At 38.3% G+C, this 19,379-nt stretch overlaps 1 protein-coding gene across 5 annotated transcripts in view; it reads left to right on the top strand.

The window, feature by feature from the left end:
- fubp3 (far upstream element (FUSE) binding protein 3) overlaps window positions 1-19,379 on the top strand; it is a 108,077-nt gene that overhangs the window by 53,645 nt on the left and 35,053 nt on the right. For all 5 annotated transcript variants that reach the window (XM_072565732.1, XM_072565735.1, XM_072565733.1 and 2 more), the window contains exons 7-12: window positions 43-208; window positions 2,402-2,500; window positions 6,433-6,531; window positions 8,803-8,905; window positions 12,733-12,833; window positions 14,668-14,812. In XM_072565732.1, the coding sequence (XP_072421833.1) occupies window positions 43-208; window positions 2,402-2,500; window positions 6,433-6,531; window positions 8,803-8,905; window positions 12,733-12,833; window positions 14,668-14,812 (713 nt within the window). The remainder of the gene's footprint in view (window positions 1-42; window positions 209-2,401; window positions 2,501-6,432; window positions 6,532-8,802; window positions 8,906-12,732; window positions 12,834-14,667; window positions 14,813-19,379) is intronic.

The following is a 19,379-nucleotide window of genomic DNA, read 5'->3' as shown; positions in this document are numbered from 1 at the left end:
ACTGACTTGGCTAATCACCACGACTTCTGTTTTATCAATCAGAGAAGCAAAAAGACTCCTAGGGCAGATTGTGGATCGGTGTCGGAATGGACCTGGCTTTCACAATGATATTGATAGTTCCAATAGCGCTATACAGGAAATCCAAATCCCGGCCAGCAAAGTTGGGCTTGTCATTGGCAAAGGAGGGGAAACCATTAAACAACTGCAGGTAAGAAGCCTTTGACAGCTTGCCTTGTGTCTTTTATCGAACATTTTCAATTAATATAAATGTATTATGTCAAAATTTGAAAATTTCTTTGACCGAGCAGTTCATTGATGTAACTTCTTTTCCTCTGTTTGGATCATTAGGACAGACTCATGCATTTTGACAGTTCACTCTTTTCTGAAATGTCTAAGAAGTGTTTAATTGTTGAAGAGTGCAGTCTTTTGCTTGAGATGTTGATCCAAGCTAATGTTGAGATAGTATTGCTTAAAGAATAAGAAAGTTCTCTTGAAGTTGGCAACATTTGACTCTCAACCATAGCTAAATTATTAGACTGCTTCTCAGGTTTTGCTATGCACACATTGATTGCTGTGTTAACCATCATAACAACAACATCAAAAGAAATTAAGAGTCTGTAAAGCAATTTGCAAATTTGTTTTAATTTTTATTCATTTGTTTACACGTATATCAAGTCTCAAATACAAACAGACCTTGTTTGCTTTTAAATTTTGGGTTCATCTATAAATGGGCTAATGGCTATTAACAGTTCCTTATGAACCTCCAGTCTCAGTTGTTGCTTTGTTTTCTGATTATGTTTAGTCCAGTACCTTCTGTTTGTGGCCCTACAGCTTCTAGAAATTACCACACATACTCCAACAACAGTGGAAAACTCAGTTGTGGCAAAATAAGGCAGATAGTTTGTTGACACATCATATAATGTCCTATGAAAGTATCATTTCACATAAATCAGCCCTCACTGTTCTATAGTGTTTGAATAACTTTCAACAGACCAAGAATCGAATTTGTAAAAGAGTTTGACTATCTTTTTACTCATTTGTTTTTGAGCTAATAGAGAGGAAAAAGGAAAAGAACCGCCTGTGGCTACTGAAAGATTCTTCTGTAAAGAAATGAAGAAAGACTTGCATTTATATAGCATCTTTCATGTCTATTTCTTGTAGTGTTTAGTCAATGACTTGCTTTTTGAAGTGTGGTCAGTGTTATAATGCACTGTGCTAGGTAATTTGCGCACAGCAAACTCCCACAGGCAGCAATGTGATGACAATGACATAATTTGATTTTGTGGTGTTAAGGACACAAGGGAGAAATCACTTGCTCCTGTTTGAAATGTGGCCATGAATCTTCAACATTGGCCGAGGAGGCCACATCTCGCTGTAAAGATGACTCCTTTGACAGACTAGCACACCCTCAAAGCAAGACTGAAGTATCAGCTTTGTTTTTTGTGCTTATGTCCTGGAACATCATCTCCTAGCTTTAAGGTCTGAGTGCTTCCAACTGAGCCACATTGTTTATCACCAATAGTGACTATATTTTTGGGAAAACGATTTGAATGACCCATGTAAAACGGGTTCACTTGCTCACTCTGCACAGCTGTAAGTACCTGAAGATACTCTGTCAGGATTGCTCAATACGTTTCCGAGGCTTGAGACTGTTACAGATTTCCAGTTTAATTAATACTGTTCAGTCTGCACCATTCTTTGTAATAGTGTCTTCACCTTGGAGAAAGAAGGAACACTGTTTCCATTAAATTCTCGATTCTTTGGATAGATGCAAACAAAACTTGTGATAGTTAGGAAAAATTCCAGGGTGATAGTAAAAGTAAGCTTTGCCCTTCACTTTATGGTTCATTCAAACATAGTTTTGAAACAAATAGCCAAAGGTATCTGGTGAAGTGAAAAGTTAAGTCCATTTGGAAGAACTTGCAAGCCTAAAAGTACAACATTGTATCTTAGGTACCTTGGCTGTTGGGAACCTTCTAGTCAGGGAATGGGAGGACCACTGACCGGATAACGTCATATTTTTACAGCACAGAAATGGCAACACAATAGTGGCGACCCAGCTCAAGATGCTGGGCACCTCAATGCTCTTCTTGAGCATGAGTCTGAGAATGCAAGTGATCTAGAATGAGGTAGCCTTTGCTTTAGTGAAAGTATTTATTTAACTAAACTTTACCCAATTTGTTAAATACTTTCCATAAACTTTTAACAAATTTATCCTTGAATGTGGGTAGATTTGTTCTGTTGAGTATCAAAAGGCTGGTAACCATAAAGGCAAAGATAGATACACCCCTGGCTAGAGTTAACCAGGTGACTGGGCTAAATAAGTGTTAACGTTTGGCTTAACCGCTGGAATATGTGTGTCTGTGTGGTGGTGTGATCCTTTTTTTTTTGCCTCTTTCAGGAGAGAACTGGTGTAAAAATGATAATGATTCAGGATGGACCACTCCCCACAGGTGCTGACAAACCACTGAGGATTACAGGAGATCCTTATAAAGTACAGGTGAGTTGACTTCAATAGCCTTCATTGAAGTAATCAAAGTGCTGAATATTGCATGATTTCCTTCTAATTTGTCATTAAAGTTGCATTTGCCTAATGTAATATTAAAGTCCCTGTGTGTGCATATTCAGGGATGCACTGACTTTGTTTTCATTGACAACCACTGTCATTTTTAACTTGCCATTTCACCATGTCAATGTTTGCTTTGTATTTGATGAAATGAGAAACTACAAAATTCTGTGACAGGGTTCTGGGGAATAATGCAATTTCAGGTTTATGCCGTGACTGGTTGAGATGAGCGAATCTCCACAAGCTAAAAATCTGAGAGCTCATACGTGGAATATTACATAGTTTTGATCTCCATATCAAAGGAAAAATATACCTAGTTTGGAGACATTCAGCAAAGATTCATTCAATTAATTCCAGGGGTTATCTTCAAGTAATTTGTCAAATTGCCTGAGGCCAAATTGAACTAGGGGACAGTTGGTGGTTGTGTATTAATTAAAGGTGTTAACTGGGTGAGAATCTGACTGGCTGTTTTTGTGTATCTATTATGTGTTATAGTATATGTTTAATAGGTAAACTGCACTGGAGTTTTGTTGAATTGGAATAAAATTGACTAGGAAATATGTGCTTGGATTCTGTCTAACTAGCCTTCAGTTGCTAAAATTTATTATTGGTAGCAAAGAATAAATGGCTCTTTATAAGTCAAAGAATAACATTTAATTTTCACTCGAACAGAACAGTAATTAGAAAATGAGCAATGACTGGATCAAAATCTAAAGTATGAGTTTGTTTGCCCACTTTTGTTTTCTTAATGTGAATCTTATGAGTGGAAGAATGAAGTAATCATGTAGGCACATGTTACTTTACTGAAGACGATACTTGCCTTTGGTGCAACTATACAAATGCTGTTGTGGTGCAGTGGTGGTGTCCCTACCTCTGAGCCAGGAGACCTGGGTTCAAGTTCCATCTGCTCCAGTGGTGTGTAATAACATTTCTGAATAGGTTGTTCAGAAAATATCTACAAAAAGCAGGCTTAGCGATGTTTGTATACAGAATTGGAGACTGATGGTTTGAACGCAGAATGAAGTTCGGACAAATTATTAACTTGCATGGATAAAATTCATCAAAAAGTTGATTCTGCTGATTGCTTATGAAGCATGGTCAAAGTTTGACAAAGTCAGAAAGTGTGAAGATAGTTCCATGGAGGAGAACATAATGGAATTCAGCACATTTGTTTATATATTGACTGGTAGATCCATTTTGAATTTCTCCAATCTGGCCTTTAGGTTTTATATTGTACTAAAATAATGAGTTTTTTTACAGATTTCTAGGTTTGTCAAGGAATATATTTGCACGTAAACGCTAGAAAAGATGTCAGAGGAATTTTTAAAAAAAATCCCTGGGAAGAATTCCTTTCCAGCAGCATTTGTAGTGCAAATGGGAAATCGGACAAAAAAAAAAAGGGACAATGTCAATGGCCTGGTAAGACCAGTTGGATACAGGGTGTGGGCAATAATAAGAAAAAGAAATCTGTAAAAAAAAAATGACAAGAAAAATGCTTTTGACAAGTTTGAGAAGTGAAGAGTACTTGTGGTTTACAATAAAAATGATATCCAGAAATACTCAATGTTAATTAATGTTTCAGGTCACAGTCAAAATGCCATTGTTCTATGGACTATCCCGAGCATCATAATAGTATTTGAGCTGAATGTGAACCTGAAGATTCTGATGGAGATATGGATCAAAGAGAAGATGTTGTATTGGTCATAAATTTCAAGCTAGTGATGAATGTGTTGGTGGTAGAATTGATCAGTTGTGAGGTAATAAATAGTAATGCATGGTTACAGTTTGGGGAATAGACTGCCTATTGAGAAATTTGAGAGTTCAATCAGTTTCAGATTTGGAAAGACAACACATTAAAATCCATTGTAAAATAGACAGAGTGAATTATTTTATTAGATAAAAATTAGTTGTATCCAGTGAAAGTGTTGTTAGTAGACCATTAATGAAAGCACAGGTGAATCTGGATATGGAAAACAACAAAGCTATTGGATTTGGAAAGTCTATGCTTTTGCAATTTACACAAAGTAGTCCTTTAATAGGACATAACACTTTATTAATGTCTTTAATGGAGTTGGTATTTGGTGGAAGGCATTTTCACTTCTCCCTTGTCGACTTGACAATCAGATCTAGTGAGTCAACAATACATAGTATTATTGTGGATGCGATAATGAAAAAAGTACTTAAAGATTTGAACTTGGACCAGTGGCAAAATTTCTCACTGATACTAATGAATTTAGTGATGTGTGCAAATGTGAATGTAAGTTAATATGGTAACAGCAAACTCTTGTCAGTGGGTTGTGTGAAAGAAACTATTTAATCTATTACTGCATGAAATTTAGGCAGATCTGCTGATTTATACATTGTCTGTGCTAGCATGGAGTGTCCCTGCTAACAACTCACTGCAGATATTTGGAAGATATCATCCATTTTTGGGAAAAAACCTAAAGTTCTGTCAATAATGAGATCAGTCCCCAGCTTGGATGGGGCTGCAATTAGCTCTGCATTTTTTTTGAGTATTGAATGCACTGCACCCAGGCATAAAGGCTTCCGTTAAAAACAAAGTCACTGGAAGAATTTGTCGAGCATAATGTAAGACCATTGAAAACAGTTTAATTCAGGGAGACAGTTCCTGATAAGAGAAGCCTAAAGAGTGGAGAAGCCCAGAGAAAGCTATTGGTAAAGGCAGAAAAATAACAGTTGTACAGCTTAAAAGCCATTCTGTTTGGGTATGTTCTTCAACATTGCTAAATATGAATTATAAAGTTGCCGAAAGTAATAGGGAGTTGGGTACTTATAACCATAGGTTGCACATTTTTAAGATGTGTAGTTCAGGTTTGGGTTGTAAATTTGCTCGCTGAGTTGACAGGTTTGTTTTCAGATGTTTCGTCATTATGCTAGGTAACATCATCAGTGAGCCGCCAGATGAAGCACTGATGTTCCGTCTTACTTTCTGTTTATTGTCTTGGTCTGTTAAGGTGGGTGATATCATTTCTGGCTCAGAGGTTGATAAATGGGGTCTAAATTGATGTGTTTATTGATTTGGTTCCGGTTTGAATGCCAGGCCTCTAGGAATTCCTGTGCATGTCTCTGTTTAGCATGTCCTAGGGTGGATGGGTTGGTTCAGTCAGTGGTGTCCTCCTTTGTGTGTATGTAAGGATGCTAGTAATAGTGGGTCATGTCTTTTTTGGCTAGTTGGTGTTAGTGTACCCTGGTGGCTAGTTTTCTGCCTGTCTGTCCGATGTAGTGTTTGTTACCAACAACCAGCAAAACACATGTTATCTACAAAATACCATGCAAGGAGTGTAACAAACACTATGTCAGTTAAACAGACAAAAACTGGCCATCAGGATACACTAACACCAACTAGCCATCGAAAGGCATGACCCACTGAATCACCCACACACTTGGTGAAAGTACTTTGCTCTGGCAGTCAAGGCATTAAAACATGTTTCTGCCACCCAATCTCCACCAAACCTCCTGTTGCTTCTGTGTTTGTCATAATCTGACTTGCAGTTTAACCATATTATGGTCATTTTGTATCATCAAATTTCAAAGATCTCTCAACTCCATAATTCATTTATTCTGTCGAAAATAACAAATAACAAAAGCCCCAAAACAGCCTCCTGATTTGTGACTTTCCAACATGGACAATGCAGATGAGAGCTCTCGTGCTGTTTGTGGCTTTGTAATTCTGTTTAATGCTGTCTATGAATTTTATTTTTGATGCAAATCATGGTACGTTGTTGAAAGTAGCAATTAGTGTTAACTCATTGATTTTGTTTTTGCATACATGCTGCTCATAACATTATTGACCAAAAATGGTAACTTAGTTTCTCCTCTCTCTGCCTTTTCCTCCCTACCCCCAGCAAGCGAAAGAGATGGTCATGGAAATAATCAGAGATAAAGATCAAGGTGATTTCAGGCGGAATGAATATGGTTCCAGAATTGGAGGAAATAGTATAGATGTAAGTACTCGATTCCTTTTTTGTGTTGAAAAAAATCAGTCTGTGTTTTCAAATGATTTTTGGGTAGATTTATTTGTTGCAGTTTCCTTGTATCACACACAAGGAGCACCCTGTGTGTATTCATTAGTTATTAAAGGACTACTTTTAACTGTTGGCATGCCAGTAAATAAGATCCATTTACATTTGGAATAAAGTGGGCTTATTAGTGATACACAGTATGGTTTTGTGCAGGGAATATCATGTCTTACCGACTAAATAGAATTCTTTGAGAAAGTGACAAAGTTGATTGATTAGGGAAGGGCTGTTGATGTCATATACATGGACCTCAGCAATGCATTTTATAAGGTTCCACATGGTAGACTGATGGAGAAAGTGAAGTCGCACGGGATCCAGGGTGTACTAGCTTGATGGATAGAGAACTGGCTGAGCAACAGGAGACAGAAGTAATGGAAGGGAGTTCCTCAAAATGGAGAACTGTGACCAGGGGTGTTCCACAGGGATCTGTGCTGGGACCACTGTTGTTTGTGATATATTTAAATGATGTGGAGGAAGGTATAGGTGGTCTGATGACACTTAAGATCGGTGGAGTAGCAGACAGTGAAGCAGACTGTCAGAAAATGCAACAGACAATAGATAGATTGAAGAGTTGGGCAGAGAAATGGTAGATGGAGTTCAATCTAGACAAATGCGAGATGAAGCATTTTGGAAGATCCAATTCAAGGGTGAACTATATGGTAAATGGAAAAGCCCTAAGGAAAATTGATGTGCAGAGAGATCTGGGTGTTCAGGCCCATTGTACACTAAAGGTGGCAATGCATGTAGATAGAGTGGTCAAAAAGGCATATGACATGCTTTCCTTTATCGGGCAGGGTATTGAGTATAAGAGTTAGCAGGTCATGTTACTGTTGATTAGGATTTTAGTTTGGCCACATTTGGAATACTGCGTACAGTTCTGATTTGCCACATTACCAGAAGGATGTGGATGCTTTGGAGAGGGTGCAGAGGAGGTTCACCAGGATGTTGTCTGGTATGGAGGACACTAGCTTTGAAGAGACTTTGAGTAGATTAGGATTATTTTTATTAGAAAGACAGAAGTTGAGGGGGAACCTGATTTGAGGTCTACAAAATCATGAAGGGTATAGACAGGCGGGATAACAAGCTTTTTCCCCAGAGTGGGGGACTCTATTACTAGGAGTCACGAATTCAAGGTGAGAGGGGAAAAGTTTAGGGGAAATGTGTGGAAAGTTCTTTACGCAGAGGGTGATAGGTGCCTGGAACGCGTTACCAGCTGAGGTGGTGGGGAGGGGGCACGATAGCATCATTTAGGATGTATCTAGAGAGATACGTGAATGAGAGGGAGCAGAGGAATACACAACATTGGAAAATAGGTGGCAGGCATCTGGATTGGTGTAGGCTTAGAGGGCTGAATGGCCTCTTCCTATACTGTAATTTTCTTTATTTTCTTTGTTCTTTGAATTTCTGGAATACATTTAGGCTGTGCTGTCTGATTATCCCCATCAACATGGATTTAAATGTATTTGTAAACAGCTGGTGTTCTTTCATATCTCAATTAATCCATTTAATTGAGATTTAGTATCTCAATTTAACTATTGGAGGTATTTTCATTTGAGAAATTTGCACGATATTTTGACCACCTTAACAGCCCAGGCTTGTTAACTCTTGAATGATTCCTGGGAGTATTCAGTATAACCAAACTCTTCAGACTAGGAAAATCCATGGTCTCTGAGCCAATCTGTTGTCAATCAAAGCATTAATAGCATTTTATAATCATGATTGGAAAATTAATAGTGCCAGCTTCTGATCACGATTATCCAGTGCTTGAACTGAATATCAGGTAAGGACAGAATCATATTTGTTCAGTATGCTCTGGTATTGAGCAATGGCGACACTCATTATTGTCATAGGTGATCGGGGGCGGGGAGAATTACCTTCTGTACGAGTTCATGGCTCTGTAACCCATTCCTTAAGAATGGAAGCGGAAAAAATATAAGCTGTCTGATAGATATATTCCTACAAACTATTAATGTTAAGCTCTTATTCAGTAGCTTTGGTATGTTTGGTTAATTGAGAGAGGTTCTACAAAGAAATAGGCTGATGCATTGAACTGTTAATGAACAGTTATGAGAAGCCTTTTTCTTTTGGAACAGTGGTTCTGGTAATTGCAAGATGTAGGTTTTTGGTGTATTGTACTAAATATTTGTAAGCTAAACTTTTCTCTTCTCTCTTTCTATCCCTCCACCCCTAACCAAGGTTGCTGTACCTAGGTTTGCTGTTGGTATTGTAATAGGAAGAAATGGTGAAATGATAAAAAAGATTCAAAATGACGCTGGTGTTAGAATTCAGTTTAAACCAGGTAAGGAGACAATTGCTTGGTATATGAGAAAGCTGTTTTACAAAAGAGGCCCATTCTGTTTGGATTTTAGTCCAACCTTTGTTTATTAAATGACCTGCGTCTTTCATTGGGCATTTCTTTAAAGAGCATGACAGTTCCTCAATTTTCTTTAGCTGCCACAACCTTAAGCATTCTTGCACTTGTGTCCATAATCTTTGTGCTTGCCCAGTTTGGAGACAAGTGCTTGTAGATAGATGTAATTATATCAGCAAAATAAAATGATCACTCAAGTGATATTTGGCGAATGATTCTGCCACCACTGATTATCAATCCTTCACCTTACTGCTGTTAATTAAAAATGTTTTTCAGGTAAATCCCAGCTGAATGGTCTCTGACTATAAAATTCTTAATCAAAAACTTCCCAGATGCAGTGGAGGTCCAGTCTCTGGATTCATTTAATAAAGAATTGAATAGAGCTCTCAAGGATAGTGGAATCAAGGGTTATGGAGATAAGGCAGGAACAAGATACTGATTAAGGATGATCAGTCATGATCGTATTGAATGGTGGTGCAGGCTTGAAGGGCAGAATGGCCTACTCTTGCACCTATTGTTTATTGTCAGATTAGAGTATTGCATGGGTTAATTGAATCTAATCAGGCAATTTAGTTCAGCGAAGTCCATTTGCGTTCAGTAGATGCATGAGTTGGGTTAAAAACAAATTGACAGGCTTTGATGCCGAGAAGACTGAGATGTATGATTGAAACGATGACCTTAAAATGTAATTTGAGGATCTTCCAATATAATCCTGTCTGACTTCAACAGCAAAACAGAACTTCCAATTACTTTCAATTACAAATGATAGACATTTCCAGTTTTAATATTTTGATTTTCAAGACTGTGATGTTCTTTTCAACCATGCAGTGGATGGACATCTAGCATAGCAAACACTTAATTGCTCCTTAATGACTAATTTGTTTCAGAGCACTGATAATTGGTTGTGTTTGTGTTGAAGTAGCTTTTTTAGTGCAGTTGCAGTAGTTTTCACTAATTTAGATTTCTAAGGTTGAGTTAGCTATCCATTTAAGTATTTTTATTTAACCTATTTTTCTAATCAACCTGTTCAGAGATGTGATTGCACACCTCTGGAATATATGGGACTTGAACCTGGGTCTGTCAGTCCAGGGATGCCTTGTTAGTGACTGAAGTCCTGCTGAAATATATTAAAGCCATCAAAATTATCAAGTATATTCAATGTGCAAACATTTTACTCTGCAATTGAGTAAAAACATCACCTTGATTTGCATCAATGTTAACCCAAATAGCTGAATAGTTTTCCAATTGGAAACCAAAAACAGGATTTAGGGTATTCAAACTGGACAAGTTATAATACGAAGTAATGTAAATAAAGATCGTATTGACATAGAAAATAGGAGATAGAAATAGACTTTGAGCTGGTTCCGCCAATCATTATGATCATGGCTAATCGTCAAGCTCAATACCCTGTTCTTGGTTTCTCCCCCTTTAATCCCTTTAACTTTCAGAGCTACATCTTCACTCTTTGAAAATTTTCAGTGTCTTGTCCTCAGTCACTTTTTATGCCAGAGAATTTCTCCTCATGTTAGTCCTCACTGACTTAGCCCAAATCCTTAAGCTGGGTGACTCCTGGTTCTAGACTGTCCAGTCATCGGGGACATCATCTTGTCTAATATTGTTTAAAATGTTTTTTTTTTAATGGCCTTGTTGCTTCATTAAGTTTACAATGTTCATGTTGCCCCACGCTACAACTGTTGAAGGCTTGTCTAATTCACCACACTGACAAACAAGACTGACCAATCCAGTTTGGTGACATTTGGTGTCACTTGTTTTCCTCCAGTACTCTCTCCCAATATTTCAACATATCTCTGTGATTCATCTTAGTGTGAGGTTCAGGGGACATTCGGAGTTTTCAGTAAATCATTCAGATCATCCTTTAGAGACTAACTTGACAAACTCTAATTCTTGAGCATCACTGCTAAGTGAGATTCAGTATATTCAACCTAAGCAGTAGTACTTCCTGGCTTAATTTTCTTTTTTGACTCATCTGCTCCAATAACTGATGGGTTGAAAGCCATTGTAGTGTTGCACTCACTGCTTCCATGGAAATAAGCTAATTCTGTATAGATTTTTTTTTAATGTAATGAATGCTACTCTGGGTAGTGCCTTTGCCCATAGTGCAAATATTGGGACTATCAAAAGTATAAGATTATTCAGATGTAGCAGTCACATAATTCCAACTTTACTGTCTAGCTCTTCCTATGCTAAGATGATGCTTATCAATTCAAATAATTAAATCGTAAGTTCAGTCTGACTTAACAGTTAAAATTCACAGCTGAAAAAGATTGCTATGACTGCTGTTGTGGTGCAATGTTGGTGTCCCAAGCCCTGGACCAAGAGACCCAGGTTCAAGACCCACTTGTTCCAGAGCTGTGCAATAACATCTTTGTACAGGATGATTTGAGAAATTAGTATGGTGCAGTAGTAGTATCCATATTTCTGAGCCAGGAGGCCTGGATTCAAGTCCCACCTGTTCCACAGGTATGAAATAACCTCGTTGAGCAGGTTGATTAGAAAATAAATTAAAAACAAACACACTCCGCTTCCTCTGCTGTAACCCACCCCAGCTCTGCCCTATCCCCTCTTCTCCCTCACCTGGCATCTATCCTCACCCCTGTGTTCCTCTGTTTGCTCTTTCCCCCTCTGATTGTCCTCTCTCACTCATGCTGAACAACTCACCATCCACCATGGAAACACACCCTTTGGTCCCAACTAGTTCACACCGACCATGTTCCCAAACTAAACTAGTTCACCTACCTGTGTTTTGCCCTTAACCCTCCAAATGGTTCCTTTTAAAGTACTTACGTAAATGTCTTAAACATTGCACTGTGCCTGCATCCACCACTTTCTCTGCCAATTCATTCCTCGTATGAAACATTGTTTCTAAAAAAAAATTGCCCTCACATGTCCTTTTTAAATCTTTCTTCTCTCACCTTAAAAAAAAATGCCTCCTTGTTTTGAACTCCTCCACCTTAGGGAAAGACCTTTGCTATTCACCTTATCTATGCCCCTCATTATTTTATAACCTCTGTAAGGTTTCCCCTCAACCTCCTACATTCCAGTGAAAAAAGTCCCAGCCTATTTTTATAACTCAAACCCTCCATGTTTGGTTACATCCTAGTAAATCTTTCCTGAACCCTCTCCAAGTTGATAATATCCTTCCTATAACAGGGAGACCAGGACTACACAAAGTACTCCAGAAGAGGTCTCACCAATGCCCTGTGCAATTGCAACATGATATCCCAACCCCTAAACTCAAAGATCTGAGCAATGAAGGCAAGCATGCTAATAGCCTTCATAATCACCCCCGTCCACCTGTGAAGCAAATTTCAGAGTTATGCGTCCAAGCCCCTAGGTCTCTCTATTCTCCAACACTACCCAGGACCCTAGTTAGTTGTATAAATCCTACCCTTGTTTATTTTACCAAAATGCAATACCTTGCATTTATCCAAATTAAACTCCAACTGCCACATGTAGACCAACCACTGCCTTGTTGCCAACCGGAGCTGTATCTGTACACCCCTTAGTTCCAAATTATCTGCGACTCCATTTCAATTCTTGTCTGTTCATACAGTTGTTTACATGATGTTTGGCATTGCTGTCTGATTACTTACATTCAACCATATAGCCACCCCTTCCCTCATTGGGTTTTAAAATATTTCTTTTGCATTTCATCCATAGTTTTTAGAAACACAAAAGTAAAAGGACAGTCCTTACAAAATGTGTGTCACTTAGCAACCTTTTTCTCCTTCCAGATGATGGTATAATGACAGACAGAATTGCTCAGGTGATGGGACCTCCAGATAGGTGTCAACATGCTTCTCATATGATTAATGAACTTATTCATACTGCGCAGGTGAGGAACTAAGTGCTTAAATGCTCTTATTCAGCAAAGAAAGTTACACTGATGTACAGTTTTCACTTCCTTTAATTTTCTTTTACATGATCTAAGTGGAACAAACCAACATAAAAGATATGGAAATTTTCAAAGTACAAAATCATTTATCCTCATGTTCACAATTCAGTTCACTTGAGCTGTAATTTACATGGCCCTCAAGTTAAAGACATTGTGCTGCTTCAGCAAGACTCCTTCAAATTGGGCTAATTTGCTGGGGTGCATGGGATACATTTTCATCTCGGAAAATATTTAATTAATTAAGAAATTGACTAATGTGCATTAATCAAATTATTAAATGGTCAGCAGGTCTGGCAGCATAGTGAAGATGCAACAGAGTTAGCATTTTGAATCTAGTGACTCTTCAGGACCCAACAATAACTGTTTTCTCCCCACAAATGCTGCCATACCTGAGTTTCTCCAGCAATTTTTTTTCAGAATTCCAGCACATGAAGTTCTTTATTTTGTTAAATGGTTCAGTAGTCTTTTTTTAAAAAACACTTTCAGTAATTTTGAATTGAGTTACTTAGAGCTGGAGGGCAGGACATTGTTTTAAGGATTCTTATTTATGGTGACAGGACCATATCAGCTATATTAATATGACACCAGTTTGCCACTCAAATACATCAATGAATACTTGATCATGGAGGGCAAAGAAGCAATTCTGTTTTATTAAGCTGCTTAGTTGCATTTGTTCATGAAATGTTTTAATTTTGTGTCTGGGTGAATGAATTGAAGCATGACCCAACCAATGCAATTTCAAACCTATTTTGTACATGCATGATTATGTCCAAAATAGAATGTTTACTTATTTCATTTGTTGTTTCTCAAATCCATTGATTTCTTTATTCTTATTCATTATACATTTTATTTAATTTTGCATCAGTTTTTGTCTCCATTCCTTCCTCACTTAGGTTTCTTCCTCTCTGAAGGTGCTGGCACATAGGATTCCATGGGCACTTCGCCCAGTGTATCCTAGACATCTATGCTTTGTATCCTAGGCACAAAGGCATTGACAAACTAATTCAATAGACTTCATACTCTATTTGCTACTACAGCTGTTATTAGGGAAGTTTTGCAATATGCGATTGAGATTTAGTGTTTATGGGTCTTTGAAGAGATTTTTGAGAAGTCTCTTTTCTTACTCAATTATTCAAAATTGCCTGTAGTTTAACAATTAAACCAGCATCAAGTCAAAGTATTGAATTCAATGAAAGGTAGAATCTTGGGTTTAAAATGGGGCTTTAATTCTGTCAGAAAGCTTATTTCCTTCTCAAGTACTGATCCTGATACTTGGTCTAGACTTTGGATTTGTAATGCTATGAGAGTTAACCAGGGTATCTTAAAATATCCTGACTGCAGATGCAAAGTAAGTACTTAAAGCAGAAAAATTGGAAACATTTCCCATTTAACTTGGACCATTTCAGTTTGAATTGCTACAGTAAACTACTGTATAAATTTTGAAGTAAAAGCAACTATAAAATATTGTGACTAATCTGTTGGATCCATAAAGTTAACTGACAGGCATTGCAATACTGATTTCATTCCATTAGATGGAGTGTATTTACGTAGTTCACTGAATGCTCTTTTTGGAAGTACAACTACTGAACTGGGGGCAGGGGCTCTCAATATCCGACATCTCCTGAATCATCAAGCTAATTGTATGCCTCAAAGACTCGATTTATCTGCTTCTGTTCAGTGTGATTTGATAATTAATTAAAACCGTAGTATCAATTGTAACAAAATCTATTTGTATATCTGCTCTCCATTGTTTAATATGTATTCCTTCTTTCAGGAAAGAGATGGTCAGTCTGGATTTGGCGGTCCTGGAAGAGGACGGGGTAGGGGTCGTAGTGACTGGAATATGGGACCTCCAGGTGGCATGCAGGAGATAACATATACAATACCCGCTGATAAATGTGGCTTAGTTATTGGAAGAGGTATGAAGATGAGCTAATGGTGCCTAATAATGCTGAATCCAGTTGAAAACATCTCGCTATAGTAATCACTCTATGAAATAGAAAACTAATGATGTTGAAAAAAATCTAGCAATGGCACAGACGAGGCACATGCATAGCAGTGGGAGGGGGTACATTTTTGGTAGGGGAGGACAAAAGATCTTGCATTGGTTTCTATTCGTTAACTCACTTTTTTTTTAATCCACTTGTGCGATGAGTGTCATTGACTCGGCCAGCATTTATTGCCTATTCCAGACTGCTCTTTCGAGAGTGTTGGTAAGCCAGCTTCATGAATTGTTGCAGTTTGTGTTGTGGGTATATCCACAATGTTGTTAGTGAGGATTTTTCTTGGTTTGATTTGGAAACACGAGTGATGTTACTTGGATTGTTCCTTTGGCATCATAATGTTGTGTCTCACACTGACATTCTTCCCACTCCTAGTTCAAGCAGGTGTCTTCCGCCAGTTAGCAGATTCAAACTCTGATCCCATCCCTTTGCGTTGGTTGTCCCAATATTCCCAATATAACTGTTCTTATTTTTTCAACTATACCATATCTGTCTGTGTTTTTGAATTCTCTTTCATACTTTGCAAAGTTGAAAGTTTGTTACTGACAGTCTCTTCTAGCTGCTTCAGTGTAATCTGGGATTGAGCCATCACTTTGAGGATTAATTATTCAGCAGAGTGAACTCTTCAGGTTGCGTAGAAATAATTCAGTTGCTTAATTGTATTTGTAGATGACATGAAGTTGCCCACTCACTTGAGCCAATCTCTTCCACACTATGAAAAGGAAGTTATCAGAAGTTAGGAAGCGATACTGACAAGTTGTCTGCATTTCCCGGCATGGATGAAGTGCTGTTTCAGTTCTCAAACAATTAAACTACAGTGAGTAGTTTAACCCCTTGAGAACTGCAACAGCCTTTCCATTTCAATGCTTACTGTAATGCAGGATAAAACTACTCCACAAAAGCTGAGGTGTTAAGAGTCAACACATTTCATAGCTGTTTGTTTCCAGCTACATTGGTGGGATAGGTTATATTGAAGTTTTCTCAGGCCATCTCTGCTGGCTATAGAATGTGTGGATTTTTTCTACTTGAATTCTAGTTTCCAGTCATCTGTATAGATTAGGTTGACAGGCTAGAATATTGATGTTTCGGGTCAGACTTCCATACGACGTTTCTTTTAATTCCATACTTTAAACTGTTCTGATTTTAATGATCGCAACATGTATTGTTCCAGAGAGGAAAATATATGAAGGTCTTGGATGCAGAGTAACTATAGTCGTTGAGTTGCTTTAAAACAAGGATAAAGGATCAGCATTTTAAACTGTAGTCCGCAATTTTGTATTTTCCCTCATCGTGCATTGATAACATAACAATATCAAACAAACAAACTATTGCCTCTGAAAATGTCACTATTAGCCAATATAGGAAGCTGGGAACACTAGCCTGCACGTGGCCAGAGCAAATGAGTTGTCCTGTTAATGACAGCATTTGTATTGCTGCACCCATTAATAATCGGAGTGGTAAAATGTACCTCTAAGAGGCTTTTGTATTTCTTGAGGTGATATTTTTCCCTCCTTTGTCTTGTGGTGTCAGTAAAGTTGAGGCAGCTGTCAGGGATACATATTGAATTCAGCTTTATAATAGTGAGTGGTGTGACATTTGTGCTCTCTATGTAATGGCTGCTGTCAGTTTGCTTTACATTGGTTAGTAGTGACATTTCCTTTCACTAGCCTGAATACACCTTTCTAACCAACAGGGCACATACTCTAACCAGAAAATAAAAGTTTAAAACTGTGCACAGTTTTTTTTTTATGGTCTTTCAGTATTATAGAAATCAGGCAATTGCCCCTCAATCCAACCAGAATGGATTCTGCAACATGAACATCCTCCCACATTAGACACTGACTCATTTGAAGTGCACACAATGGCCAGGGCACTGGGAAATTGCAAAAAGATCGTGAGACAAATTGCAGTTATTCTCCAACATTTTCTGAAAATTTGAAAGCAACAGTAGGTATTTTACCGCCACTAATCTTCTGCAATAGCATTCTCATCCAATTTTTTGGCATTCTACCTTTTGCCAATTCACACTGACATTCTTCCCACTCCTAGTTCAAGCAGGTGTCTTCCGCCAGTTAGCAGATTCAAACTCTGATCCCATCCCTTTGCGTTGGTTGTCCCAACATTCCCAGCTTCCACTTATATGACACTAGTTGCATGCACTGTGGAGAATTCCTTATGACTCTATCTACCCATGGTGTGCAGCAGACTTCAAATTCATGGATCAGCACCAGCGAAGATGACAGGAACCACTGAAAGGAAACTCATGGAACAGAGAAGGCAAATTTTCCAGTTTCAAGTCCTTGTTTGGATAATGTTGGCTGAATTAAGCATAGGATGTAATAATGAAGAATAAATTGCTAAGTCCAGTGGAAGTGGTTCCATTTTGAACTAGTTTTATATCTTCACTCTTCTGTGATATGCCCTCTACCAAAAGTATTACTAATGAAAATTCACTTCCTCTTATGCATTCTGTCTCAAATACTCTATAAAGTTCTATATAAATAGTCAGTATGGATTTAAGTTTGCTTGCTGAGCTAGAAGGTTCATTTTCAGATGTTTCGTCACCATATTAGGTAACATCATCAGTGAGCCTCCAGTGAAGTACTGGTGTTATGACCTGCTTTCTATTTGTGTTTAGGTTTACTTGGGTTGGTGATGTCATTTCCTGCTGTTTTTCTCAGCGTGTGTTAAATGGGGTCCAAGTCGATGTGTTTGTTGATAGAGTTCCGGTTGGAATGCCATGCTTCTAGGAGTTCTCGTGAGTGTTTCTGCTTGGCTTGTCCCAGGATGGATGTATTGTCCTAGTCGAAGTGGTGTCCTTCCTCATGTGTATGTAAGGATACTAGTGATAGTGGGTCATGTCTTTTTGTGGCTAGTTGATGTTCATTTATCGTGGTGGCTAATTTTCTGCCTGTTTGTCCAATGTAGTGTTTGTTACAATCCTTGCAAGGTATTTTGTAAACAACATTTGTTTTGCTTGTTGTCTGCAGTTGGGTCTTTTAAGTTCATTAGATGAGAGCTCACAATGTTAGGGGCAAGTTACTGGCATGGATAGAGGATTTGCTGGCTGGCAGAAAGCAATGAGTGGGGTTAAAGGGTCTTTTTTTCAGGATGGTATCTGTTAACTAGTAGAGTTCCACAGGGGTCAGTGTTAGGACCACAACTATTCACGTTAGACATAAATGATCTGGAAGAAGGACTGAGGATATTTTTGCCAAGTTTGCAATTGCTAAATTTTCAAATGACACAAAGATAAATGGAGGGACAAGTAGTATTAAAGAAGCAAGGAGGCTGCAGAAGGACTTGGACAGGCTAAGAGGACGAGCAAATAAGTGACAAGTGGCATTCAGTGTGGGAAAGTGAGAGGTTATGTACTTGGTAGGAAGAATATAAGCATAGATTATTTTCTAAATGGGGAAAGCACAAAGGGATTTAGAAACCTTAGTTCAGGATTCTCAATTGATTCAGTTGGCAGTTGGGAAGGCAAGTGCAATTTTGCATCGGTTTCAAGTGGACTAGAATATAAGAGCAAGGATTGTTGGGTGAGTCTGTACAAGGCTCTGGTCCGACCACATTTGGGATATGGTGAGCAGTATGTAAAGAAAGATGTGGTATTTGAGGGGGTGAATGTGAGGTTTACAATGATTCTGGGAATGAAGAGCTTGTCATATGAGGAGGAGTTAAGGTCTCTGTCTGTGCTCAAAGTTTAGAAGAATGAGGGGGGCATCCGATTGAAACTCTCAGAATACTGAGAGACCTGGATATAATGGACACAACAAAGCTGTTTCCACTAGTAGGAGAGACTAGGAACCTTAGAGTGAAGAGATGACCCTTCAGAACTGAAATGAGGAATTTCTTCAGCCAGAAGGTGGCAAGTCTGTGGAACTCATTGCCACGGCAGACTGTGGAGACCAAGTCATTGGGTGTATTTAAGACCAAGATGGATAGGTTCTTGATTAGTATGGGGATCAAGGATTTATGGTGGAAAGGCAGGAAAATGAGGTTGAGAAACCTATCAGCCATGATTGAATGGTGGAACAGATTTATTGGGCCAAATGGCCTAATTTTGCTTGGATATTTTAATGTCTTGTAAATTTTGGATTGTTGAAAAGTTGGGTTGATGGTTATAAAAGTTGTCAATTTACTTTTTCCTTGGGAGTTTGGTGTTTCTTAAAAGTAGGGAGTTACAGTGGTCTTGTTTGGCAGGGGTTGGTCCACAGTGGAATCATTTCATGGACCCTGGAAGAAGTGTGAATGGTCTGAACTCCTTCTCATTCTGACCTTGATGTTTAGTGTTGTTGTGTTTTACTGTCTTTGTAATGTCTAGATTTGATCGTTCCAAAGCACTTGCAGTGATTTCTCAAGTTCTACCCTCCCTAAATTTGTCATTCAAAATTCTGCTGTCCATTACTTTTAACTAAGCTCCTCTGCTCAATGGCCTAAATTTTTTTCCAGTCTTGCAATGCCTTGATTTTAAAAATTC

The sequence above is a fragment of the Chiloscyllium punctatum genome, chromosome 49 (genome assembly GCF_047496795.1).
Source record: "Chiloscyllium punctatum isolate Juve2018m chromosome 49, sChiPun1.3, whole genome shotgun sequence".
Taxonomy (NCBI): Eukaryota; Metazoa; Chordata; class Chondrichthyes; order Orectolobiformes; family Hemiscylliidae; genus Chiloscyllium; species Chiloscyllium punctatum.
This window is presented reverse-complemented; position numbering and strand designations above follow the sequence as displayed.